Consider the following 12,638-nt stretch of genomic DNA (forward strand, 5'->3'; position numbering starts at 1 on the left):
TGTAGTGTTTTGTGTTGTTGTGAATTTCCTATTCGTGCAGTTCTTAAAGATCACTGCCATGTACAGCTGCATATCAAGGTAAGAGCTATTACACGTATGTTATTACACAGTCATGCACTTATGTAATGATCGCTTTTATTTCACTGGAACGTATACACTCGCCTTTAAAATCCTCATGACCTTTGGCATAGATTTACTTTCTTTACATTATGCTGTTTTGAGCCATGGTTGTAATTATAGGCAAACAAGTTGGTGTATAAAGTAGCTGTAACATCAGCTTCTGCATTTAGTTTGCATCAATAGGACTGTAATAATCTGTTCACTTTAACATTTTCATATATATAGTCAAGTGAGCCCTGGTGACAGTTACCCCACATGACCTGTCACAGTGGTGGGAAAAGTACTCACATTTTGTACTTAAGTAAAAGTATCAATACTGCTACGTAGGAATACTCAGTTACAAGTAAATGTCCTGAATACATTGTTTTACTTGAGTAAATGTACAAAGGTATTGGTATCAAAATGTACTTAAAGAATCAAAAGTAGAAGGTACTCCTTATGCATAATGTCCCATTTCACAAGCTTTCAAATGTATAAAAAAATCTAAGAGTCGACCTAATCTAAAATCTAATCTAAAATGAAAATAGCAGATCTACAAGCTCACAATGCGTCTCGATGTGTCGCGAGTACTTGAGTAAATGTACTTTGTTACTTTACACCACTGCCTGTGCATACATGCTTGCCTGCATTGCCTCTGCACGTGTTGTGATCATAATATATTTGGACACCACTTTCTTTTATGTCTTTTGACTTCGTGTAACACTACATACAAACTGAGCCTTACCTATGATAGCATACATGTATCAGCCATGCCCATTAATGAATACCTACCATAACCACCTGTCTATGCCTCTCCCTGTCAGGAATCTATGCAGCAGAGGGAGAGTGTGTCCTGCCTTGCTATCGCCTCACTGTCAGCCTCTATCATGGAGGGAAAGAATCACAAGAGACCAAACGCAAAATTGGTAAGTGTGTGCGCGCGTGCGTGCGTGCGTGCGTGCGTGCGTGCGTGTGTGTGTGTGTGTGTGTGTACAAAAGGTTGAAATAGCTCTGGAAACATCAGCATTAAAAAAAGCACTACGTCCATTCCACCTGTCCCCAGACTGCCCACCCTGCCCAGCTCGACAGGGCATCCCTGTCCCAGCTCCTCTTATTCAGGTTAAAATAAAATAGACATTAACCAGACATTTACCACTCATGGAGAAAGTCTGTTAATTTTTCAATATCAAACCAGGGTGAAATGGTTTTTACGATGAGTGATGACAATAATGCTAGTAAGTGAAATACACGCAAAGAAAACTACATACCTGGAGTCTTATATACTGGCAGAATCTGTTTTTGTCTGGCAATCATTGGAGCATCTTAAGTGGCAAACCACACTCACCATGCAGGAGACGCACTAGAGTAAAACAGAAGTTTCATATTCTATATTATAGTCCAGTTATGCTTAACCTATTAAGACCTGAAGCTGAAGCTTTTCATAATTTTTCCAAAATAGCAGATCTATAAGCTCATAGTGCGGCACTCGGTGCCGCACTATGAGCTTACATCTGCTATTTTTTAATAGCCAAAGTGTAAAATAATGCTTTTTTAGCTCAAATCTTAAAATGACACAGATGCGTTCCCGGTCTTAATGGGTTAATACATATTGTTACATCTGTGCTGGTGACATAATGACATTGCTTCTTTTTTTGTGTTCCCCTCTATGAAGCAGGTTAGGTCAAGGGCAGGGCCAGTGTGTGGTCCGCTCTATGGGCTCTGTAGCCAGGAGGAAGAGAGGGAGAGCTCTGCCCAGTGCCTTCCCAGTGCTGGAACAACCCCTCCAGCCTATACAGCAACATGTCTATGAAGCTAACCTCCGAAACAGTATTGCCTGCCAAAACAAGTACGTTCTGTCCCTCCCAGCTCTGTTTTATGCTGTATATTATTCTAATTTTTTCTACTCGGTTCTTTTTTTCATAAACATGCTGATTTAGCCCCAGTTTATCAAAAATTCACATCCCTGAACCTTCTGTGGGATATACAGTATGACCGGTTTCATGTACCAACTGGCAGTGCCAAGCTAACATAGGTTAAGTTAACTTTCTAGTTCAAATAGTAACCATGGATAATTGGATATAACAGTAGCCTGGTGTAAACTTAGCAGAACATGTCAACAGCGGAGGGCAGTCTACTACACTGGGAAACATGAATAGTGACAGTAAGTAGGAGAGCACTAATGTATAGTAATTGGCTTGAATCCTTTCAAGTGTTGCAGGCCAATAGTTAAGCCCTTGAAATATATGATGACTGTTATCATGTTGTCATTTTGTTATTACGCCGTAAAATCTTCAACGTTGATTAAAGGGATAGTTCACCCCAAAAAAATACTTTTTTTCTATGGATTAGTCACCCCATGGAGACTTGAATTAATGGATATGTTTTAGTTTTTGTTTCGCATTCCTAAGCCAATAATAAGATGACCAGAGGACCGGTAGGCAGCGGTTCCGGTAGGAGACACAAAGGAGACTCTTTGTGTCTCCTACCGGAACCGCTGCCGTTCATCAAATTATTGGCTTAGGAATGCGACAAAAACAAAACAATATCCATGCATTCAAGTCTCCATGGGGTGACTAATCCATAGAGAAAAAAAAAGTCATTTGGGGGGTGAACTATCCCTTTAAACTCTGAGAGTGCACTCTAACCAATTGGATAAATTACCACTGAGGATTTTACTGTTCTCTCTCTCTCTCTCTGTCTCTCTGTCTCTGTCTCTGTCTCTCTCTCTGTGTCTGTCTCTCTCTCTCTCTCTCTCTCTCTCTCTCTGTCTCTCTGTCTCTCTGTCTCTCTGTCTCTCTGTCTCTGTCTCTGTCTCTCTCTCTGTGTCTGTCTCTCTCTCTCTCTCTCTCTCTCTCTCTCTCTGTCTCTCTCTCAAATACCCACGCACAGGTACGTGGAGTTAAGGGAGCAAATCCAGAAAGGCGGTGGGGAAAGTGCCATAGTGAGACACACTCAGAGAAACAAGAAGCTGCTGGTCAAGGAGCGCCTCCGCCTCCTGTTGGACGATGAAGACTACCTGGAGCTGTCTCCGTTCGCCGGTCTGGGACTGCCCTATGGAGACATCCCTTCAGCTGGCTGTCTGACTGGTCAGTAACCCACTACTGATGATATACATACAGTACCAACCGACAAGCTAAATAAAAATACAGTGTTTGGGAATCACAACCAGCCATGGGGTTAAGGGAGTGTGTAGCCAAATACAGTATATGGACTGCCTCAAAGTAAGTGTGTGTGTGTGTGTGTGTGTGTGTGTGTGTGTGTGTGTGTGTGTGTGTGTGTGTGTGTGTGTGTGTGTGTGTGTGTGTGTGTGTGTGTGTGTGTGTGTGTGTGTGTGTGTGTGTGTGTGTGTGTGTGTGTGTGTGTGTGTGTGTGTCCAGGCATAGGCAGGATCAATGGTCTGTGGTGTGTCTTCATTGCCAATGATGCCACAGTGAAAGGTGGCACGGCTTATCCAATCACAGTGAAGAAGCAGCTGCGGGCACAGGATGTGGCAATGCAGAACCGACTCCCCTGCGTCTACCTGGTCGACTCTGGAGGGGCCTTCTTACCACTCCAGGTACACACACACACACACACACACACACACACACACACACACACACACACACACACACACACACACACACACACACACACACACACACACACACACACACACAAACACGCAGCAAAGGTCATCGGTATCGGGAGTCGAACCCGCAACACGCTGTCAGGCTGGATTACCAGCCTAGGTCTGGTAACTTTCCTCAGAAATGATATTCGAATATTGGTCTTAAAAATTTGCAGATATTCAAATATATTCGAATATTATTATTATTATTATACAAACATATATATAATAATATTGTTTTTTTATGTTTATTTGACAGGAACAATACAAAAAACAATGTATCAAGTGCTCGGATCCAATAAAACATATATCTTGTTAGTTTTTATAACTTGATACATTGTTATTTGTATTGTCTATATATATATATATTTATATATATTTTTTTATACAATATTCGAATAATATTCAAATATCGAATATTCGTTTACCAGCCCTAGGTTACGCCTCTATTTAAACTTTTGATAATAACATTTGTAAACTCTCAGAGTTACAAATATCAAACATCTCATCAAATTCCATTTAGATATCCACTCTTTTCTGCATGGTTCAATTGATATACATTTGTAGTTATCTACAGCTTGAGTTTGATTCATACTGGCAATCTTTTCAATGAATTCTACTTGTGTGTCTGTGTGTCCAGTCAGAGATCTTCCCCGACAAGAACCAGGGAGGGAGGACGTTCTACAACGAGGCCATCTTGTCTGGCATGAAGATCCCTCAGGTAAAATAATAACAATAATGTAGGATGCTACAACAGCACAGCAAACACAGCATAGTTGTGTGATACAGGCCTAAAGTGCTTAGTGTACACATAAAGCTGTTCAGGCACTGCTAGTGACTATTCTCACTGTGTCCTGCAGGTGGCAGTAGTGTGCGGGTCATGCACAGCCGGTGGAGCTTACATCCCCACCATGGCTGAGGAGACCGTTATGGTCCACCGGATAGGGACCATATTCCTGGGTGGGCCACCTCTCGTCAAGGCTGCTACCGGGGAGGAAGTCACACCTGAGGACCTAGGAGGAGCCACACTTCATGCTGAGTAAGTAGGTCAATAATAAGATATAATAATACAATATTTAAAAAAAACACCTTAAAGAACAAAATACTCAGTTTTAGCTTGAACAAAAAAATGCATTATGAGGAATGCGTCAGACTTGCCTTGCTTAACCACTTTACCCCTATATACGTTGTTGTACGGCAAACAGTGAAAATAGTCAAACTGCAAGCTCACGCAAGCTTGTTGATCTTGTAGATTTTTGCTTTTATTGACAATTTCGGACAATGTCCACCAATAATGATATGCCCAAAAATAGAGAACGGCAGGTTAAAAGTGGTTAAGGAACCCAGCGAGCCCCCCTGGTCACATGATGAGCCGAGAAGGCAAAGGAATGTGTTTACGTTCATCCAGTAAAGTGTAATAATGAGTCCATATAGCAGTGGCAAAACAGACCTGTCTCTGTTTACCAATTTGATTGGTCCTCTGTAGTAGTTATTGTTTTTTTTTAAAGATTTATTTTGGGGCTTTTATGCCTTTTATTATTCATAGGATAGTAGGCTGACAGGAAATGTCATGCAGAAAAGGCCGTCGGGATCAGGACTCGAACCCGCGACACGCTGTCAGTCTACATTGCGTGGGTGCCCGGGTAGCGGTCCGGGCCGGTCCTCTGTCATAGTTTGGTTCAAAAGGCTGCTTCCCACTGAGGCTGAAGCCCTATTTTAAATGTAGTGCAAGCTCCACAAACCAGTTTGTCAATGTAACGACATGGTGATGGTGCACAACCTTTTTTAACCTATGGAGGGCAGAATTGATGTGATTTCCTCTGATAATGGAAGACCTGAACCATTGCAATAAAACACACTTGATTGCGATAAACAATCAACTGATGTCTGATGGTTGTTTATTGTATGCTTGGCTTTTCAAAAGATGCATCTGGACTTTTAAAGACCTTATGACATCCAGATGCATCTTTTGAAAAAGCCTGTCTGTCTTATCGCCTTGTCTCTGTGTTTCAGGGTGAGTGGTTGTGTGGACCATTTTGCCTGGGAAGAGAAGGAGGCGTATGAGTACACCAGAAACATCATATCCACCCTCAACTACGAGCTCCCTGAGGAGGAGGAGGAGGAGTCGCTAAGGAAGGAGGAGCCTGTTAATAGTTCAGAAGAGCTGATGGGACTGGCTCCTCTAAACTATAACCATAGCATGGATGTGAAAATGGTACATTATAACACACTACAGAGAATACATGTGTCTGGCTGGTGAAAAAGGTTGTTGCATAATGTTGCTGTCTGGTCCAAAACGATTACTTTTCAGAAAATGGAAAAAAGAACCTGTGTTCCAATAGATCCAGTGTAGTTATTCTTTAGTCTCAAAGCTGTTGTTAATACTTTCCACTGTGGTTCAATATTTATAAAACCCACAGACAGACTTTACTCCTTTCACTCAGTGGTGGAAAAAGTACTAAATGTCTTTACTTAAGTAAAAGTATCAATACTGGAATGTAGATATACTCTGTTACAAGTAGAAGTACATTTTTCAAAATGTACTTGAGTAAAAGTACAAAAGTATCGGCATCAAAATATACTTAAAGTGCCAAAAGTAAAAGTACTCATTGTGCAGAATGTCCCATTTCACAAGTTCAAATTGTATGAACAATCGTTTGAAAATAGCAGATTTACAAGCTCACAATGCGTCTCATCATCTCCCCACTTGCCTGTACAGTGATGATGACGTGTTATTGTTTCTGTCCGTCCAGGTAGTAAGCCGGCTGACGGACGGGAGTCGATTCCAAGAGTTTAAAGCTCGCTACGGAACCACACTGGTGACTGGCTTCGCTAAAATACATGGGTAAAGGACACACAACCACATACACACACACACACACACACACACACACACACACACACACACACACACACACACACACACACACACACACACACACACACACACACACACACACACACACACACACACACACACACACACACACACACACACACACACACACACACACACACTCCAGGAATGCACACATACAGTACATAGACACAAATAGGTAAACATGTACACACACTAACTTTGTTTGTGCTTTGACGTTGACTTTGACGTCTTTCGTTATTATTTATTCTTCTGTATTTACACCTTGAGATAATAAGTTATGCTAATGATTTGTCTGATAAATGGTAAAAATCTATATGAATAAATTGGAAGCAAAACAACAAGCAATTAACAATAATTTGTCTCTGTGAAACTGGTGTCATGCACATCAATTTGTGACATGGATTTACTGACACACAGGGACTAGACAGAGTCTTATCTATGGTGGAAAAGATTGCAAGACAATAAAGAGGACTCATTTGGTAATGTGTAGTAACAGACTATCCTGTATAGGCTTTAGAATGAAATCAGCTTATGTTATGAACCTCACTGGACCCTGTAAACAGCCTGTAAAACCTTGGATGAAGGCTGCAGTCCTACCCTGGCCCACACCTACAAAACCAGTGACCACCCACCCACACCCTAATGAGATTAGGAAGCCGCCATCCGACTTAACTACTAATCAGATTATCATACTGATGTCAGCAACCAATCCAAACCTTAACTGACTGGGTTAACGGCCAGTTAACTTAAAATGTCCCCTTGATCCCTCGATACCCACAGCAACTGTGGTAATGGTCTTTGGTCACACAATAATTGCAATTTGATTGTGTCTGTGTTGTGTACATGTGTGTATACTTGTACTTATACTTGTGTGTGCTAAATGTATGTGTGTGTACCATATGTGCTGTGCTAGCCACCAGGTGGGCATAGTGGCAAGTAACGGGGAGCTGTCGAACCAGGCATGCCTGAAGGGCTGCCATTTTGTCCAGCTGTGCGACCAGAGAGACATCCCTCTTATCTTCCTGCAGAACACGGCACCCACACCAGGGCTCACTCTCTCTACACCTCAGGTATTATTCTGTCTCAACACAGCACCCATACCATGGTTCTCAACCTGGTGGTCCGGGGACCACCAGTGGTCCTTGAGGGGGTTCCAGGTGGTCCCCAGCTAAATGATGGGAAGAGTTGTAACCAAATGGACCCTTATAGATCTTTAACTCTTAAGAGTGTAAAATGACACTCTCATGGGTTACATTATTGTTAAACATCTGCATTACTTAATTAAAGAATTGTTATTTTGATCAACGTTTGCATGTTATCTCTCCTATGGTACCAACATCAATACAGCATGGAAATGTGGACAAAACCTTATCCAACGATAACAAAATATTCTAGGTTTTGGGTGTGAGAGTCTAAATCTCATCAAACGGTGGTCTGTGGCTCACATGCCGAATAAATAATGGACCTTGATATGAAAAGGGTTGAAAACCATTGATCTACACCAACCACAGGTATTATACTGTCTCAAAAAGACACACAGCACAACCAGCAAGGGATAATGTTGAGGGCTATAAATCTAGCATAATGCCATTTTGTAGCAGGTCTGTTACTCGGTGTTCATATGTTTAGAAAGTCGGGAAATCTTCCAATAAAATGTAAGTAAATTGGCTTAACAAATACAATAACATTGATGTCTGACTGAGTTTTGCGGTCATTGCAGCAGAAATGTCTCTTCTACAGATTTGTGTTTAATTTAAAATGTGACCTTAAAGGAGCATTTCACCCCTGGAAGAAGTTCCAGGGGTGACCACAGGGGGGACCACAGGGGGGACCACAGCGTATCACTGCCTATAACTTCAACTCCCAGAATGCTTTGGTGCCTTGTGGCAGGGGAGGTTCCATGTGGGTGTGATCTCCAACAATAACATCCAAACAGCATGCCAGTGTCGCCATGTCTGCTTATTATAAGCGGCTTCTTTCTAAAATGTAGTTGATATTTGGGCTTGTTTCCAAATGTTTTGATTGCTGTTTAAACCAGTGGTTCTCAAACATGTTCATGTATTTTTCCACAGACCCCCATCTGAAATTATAATTTGTGGCAGGGAGCCCCTAACAAATATGTGTCAAAAATATTCCACATTTTGAAAAGCAAATAAAAATATTTTGCAAAAAATCCACATTTTGGACTTTTTCCCCCTCAAGATCTTTTTGTAAATAGCAGATCTACAAGCTCACAATGGGTTGCGAAGCGTTGTGAGCTTGTAGATCAGCAATTTTCAAATATATAATATCCCATGTCTAGGTAAAGTGCTCTTGGCATAGTTATTTTTCTTTTGGGCTTGTTTTCATAGACCTGGCTGCTTATTTCTCTCACAATATCTGGCAACACTGGCTGTCCTCGCAAACGTTCATCTAGTTACATATTATGTCCAAGGATTCGTTAGTGATGTCATATCACTGGGACATATAAGTATCTTCATGCAGTTTCACTTCCGTGTCGCATAGTATTGACATCACTGTCACATCCTTGGTATTATGATCCTAGCCTTTCGTGACGGTGTTTGTTTACCAGCGCTGCTACTCCACGCTGTATTTTTTTTTTCAAGCTTGCGCTTATGAAACACTACACAGGATTATTATTTCATGTCAACATTCAAGTACAACTATCAGAAGATAACTCAGGTAAAGTAATGCCTCACTCTGCAAGGGCCGCTGGCCGCAGCTAATGGGAGTGGCCGAGTGGCGAAAGAAGGTTGAACAAAGTGTTACGGACACCCCATTGGGGCTGTCTTTTGAGATGGTCTGACTGAGACACGCCGAGACATGTAGTGCGGAAAGGAATGAGACCAATCTCTCATGATGCAAATAACGTCACGAATATTGCGAAGATTACTAGATATCTAAAAACACAGATTATTCACAAAAAAAACCCAGGATCTTGTTTCTTGACTCCTAAACTTCATTAAAAGACCGAAAACTTCTTCCAGGGGTGAAATGGCCCTTTAATGTGTGTGTGTGTGTGTGTGTGTGTGTGTGTGTGTGTGTGTGTGTGTGTGTGTGTGTGTGTGTGTGTGTGTGTGTGTTTGTGTGTGTGTGTGTGCTCGCGCGTGTGTGTGTGTGTGTCCGTGTGTGTGTCCTTCAGGCAGAAATCAACAGCAACCGTCTTAAGGCACAAGGTTCAATGATGTCGGCAGTGGCGTGCGCCTCTGTCCCCAAAATCACCATAGTGATTGGAGGGTGCCACGGTGCTGACAGTTATGCCATGGTGAGTGGCACCAACAAAATAAGTACGATCGACAATATCTGGACTTGGCGCCACTAGTTAACCTAATGGTTAGGGTGCATTCCACATAGGCTCTTTAATGCCAGACAGATTTCTGGACTTATATCATGCACAGGTTGCAACCCAAGGTTCTACCAAAGTTCAACTTTGTTCGGCCTGAAGTTGAATCCCACTGCCTGTCTTTCTCCAGTGCGGGCGAGCGTTTGACCCCAACTTCTTGTTCCTGTGGCCCAATGCCAGAGTGTCTATGGTGGCCCCGGGTCATTGTGACTCGCTGCTGCCCCCTGGCACAGAGGAAGAGGAACAACAGGCGAAGAAGGAGCTTGAGTTGAACAGACGACTGGAGAAGGAAAGCTCAGCGTTCTTCTCCTCTGGTCGACTCTGGGACGACGGAGTCATTCTGCCTCAGGACACCAGGAAGGTAATGTAGAACGATTATACACTTATATATCTCTTCACTCTATGCCACTCTATGGAAAAAGTACTCAAATGTTTTACTTTAGTGAAAGTATCAGTACTGCAATGTAGAAGTACTCGGTTACAAGTAAAAGTCCAGAATTTAAAAAGTACCGAAAGTAAAAGTACTAAAATGTTTGAAAAATAGCAGATCTACAAGCTCACAACGCGTCGGTATATAAAATAGGGCTAAAGTGGTTAATGTATGTTTTATAATGTAATAATCTGCAAAGTAACTAGTAACTAAAGTTTTCAAATAATTGTAGTGGAGTAAAAGTACAATATTTGCCTCTGAGGTGTAGTGGAGTAGAAGTAAAAGTATAGACAATTGGAAATACTCCAGTAAAGTAAAAGTACCTCAAAATTGTACTTAAGTACAGTACTTGAGTAAATGTACTTAGTTACTTTACACCACTGCACATTAAATATGAAAGTACATGAAGGATATAGTACTTTATAACTACTATGTACAAAACATCCTCCTGCCTTTCTGCTGTTATGCTGTAGTGATGCATTTACTAGCACACACACACACACACACACACACACACACACACACACACACACACACACACACACACACACACACACACACACACACACACACACTGAAACAGACTCGAGACTTGGAAACTAGTACTGATGTGGCTATACAGTATCTTGTTGCCTTTATGTTGTCTGCCTGTCCGTCTATCTCTCTGTGTTCTTTCCGTTTTGTTTATGCTCGTCTATATGTCCACCCCTCTGTCTGTAGGTTCTCAGAGACTGCCTGGATATCATCAAACAGCAGCAGTATCAGCTGTCCATAGAGAGGCTGCGAACTCCACTACTTCGCTTCTAGAACCCTCCTACTCCTTTTCATCCACAGGCTAGAAACGTCTATCATGGATCATTTCTCGTCAAGCACGAATGGTTCGAACGCCTGTTGGAAGAGGATGGTATCTGCCTGATTTGTTATTTATTTTATATAACAGTATACTAATACACAGGATGTGGTGTAACCCTACTGCTGTGAAGTGAAACAAATTCGGAAATACATGTTATTTTACTATTATTATTTTGCAAAATCAACACTAATGTGCCCTGTATGTCTCTCTCTCCACTATTTTTTATTTTTTAAAGTGGAATGAATCACTGAAGAATGATGAGAAGGTATTTGACTTGTAACAGATCCTTTCACAGAAATGTAACATTTCATTATTTCAGTCTTGCACTCAATGATCTCATTAATTTCCATTCATTTCTTGCTTCGTGGCCAGTTATTGCCTATTTTGTTTTGGTTGACTTTGCACCACATCCATTACTTCCAGGAATCATACGCTTGGTGCCTTTTTGTGGGGTTTTGTCCACAGAAACCAATGACTACCTCGTTTTGGGCTGATCTGGGTTGTATAAGACAAACTGTATAAAACAATGCCTTGGCCAGTGGTAAGTGTGTCCTGGATCTTTAACAGCCCCTCCAGTAATTCGTGATTTGGATACTGCAGTAATTAATGTAAATTCAGCCAATTCCCACCATATTTGTGAAGATGGTTAGAAAAACACTGCGCTTGGTGGGACTGTTTACAAGTGGGATTTTCTCTACATTTTAAAGTAACTTGTGATTACAATCTAATTTAAACAAAATGTTTATGTTAATTTGGTTAAATCTTTTCATTTCCAATTCCCTATAAAGTCTGTGTAAATTTGAATTAGTAAATCACACAACACTGTAGAGGAGAAATAATTAATTGCTGCAAGGACGTTGCCTGTTCATTGGCGCTATGGAGCGTAGCACTAATATTTGTTAATATTTCGCTCTGATGTACAGAGAAAATCCTAACTTGAACAAATGGTGTGTTTTTCAAATTGTATATCTGTGGAGACGTTATGTCCATGCCTTTTTGACGAATGTATTGTAACAATAACAAAATCTTTGTTATGCAATTGTTTTTTATTTGTATAAAAATACAAAGAACATGTTTGTAAATAAATTCTGGACCGCTATTTAAGCAGTCTATCACATAGCTAATGTGCCTGTGTTTTTATTAGTGATATATTGATTCATAGGTTGAAGGGGGTTTTAATACCAAGATAACAACTCTTAATTTGTTTTGACAATGCCACAGTTCTCTGAAACATGTAGTAAATACCTGGTAAACACGGAAAAACTACTATATATTTCATACTAACCCTATAACAAGTCTTCCATTTTAGAAGGAAAAGACATACATTATACATACATTACATAAACATAGTTGTTACAGAATGGTTCTTTACCATTCCATATGTCATGTGTACACGAATACAAGCAGTGACAAACTTTCTGT

The 12,638-nt window shown here is 41.0% G+C and overlaps 1 protein-coding gene across 2 annotated transcripts; it reads left to right on the top strand.

Moving 5' to 3' along the window:
* On the top strand, nucleotides 1-11,505 carry LOC308087596 (methylcrotonoyl-CoA carboxylase beta chain, mitochondrial-like). Of its 2 annotated transcripts, none has more exons than XM_080431560.1 (13): nucleotides 1-78; nucleotides 924-1,025; nucleotides 1,772-1,945; nucleotides 2,989-3,185; nucleotides 3,477-3,655; nucleotides 4,350-4,430; nucleotides 4,570-4,748; nucleotides 5,723-5,924; nucleotides 6,463-6,554; nucleotides 7,504-7,660; nucleotides 9,733-9,855; nucleotides 10,064-10,294; nucleotides 11,084-11,505. In XM_080431560.1, the coding sequence occupies exons 1-13, from the start codon at nucleotides 59-61 to the stop codon at nucleotides 11,168-11,170; spliced, it is 1,824 nt and encodes a 607-aa protein (XP_080287686.1). In that variant the 5' UTR covers nucleotides 1-58; the 3' UTR covers nucleotides 11,171-11,505. The 2 variants fall into 2 exon arrangements, with proteins under 2 accessions (XP_080287686.1, XP_080287687.1); XM_080431561.1 differs by having other exon boundaries at nucleotides 1,775-1,945.
* The last annotated feature ends 1,133 nt before the right edge of the window (nucleotides 11,506-12,638 follow it).

This window comes from Gymnoscopelus braueri (assembly GCF_963280865.1).
Source record: "Gymnoscopelus braueri genome assembly, chromosome: 6".
NCBI classification, from domain to species: Eukaryota; Metazoa; Chordata; class Actinopteri; order Myctophiformes; family Myctophidae; genus Gymnoscopelus; species Gymnoscopelus braueri.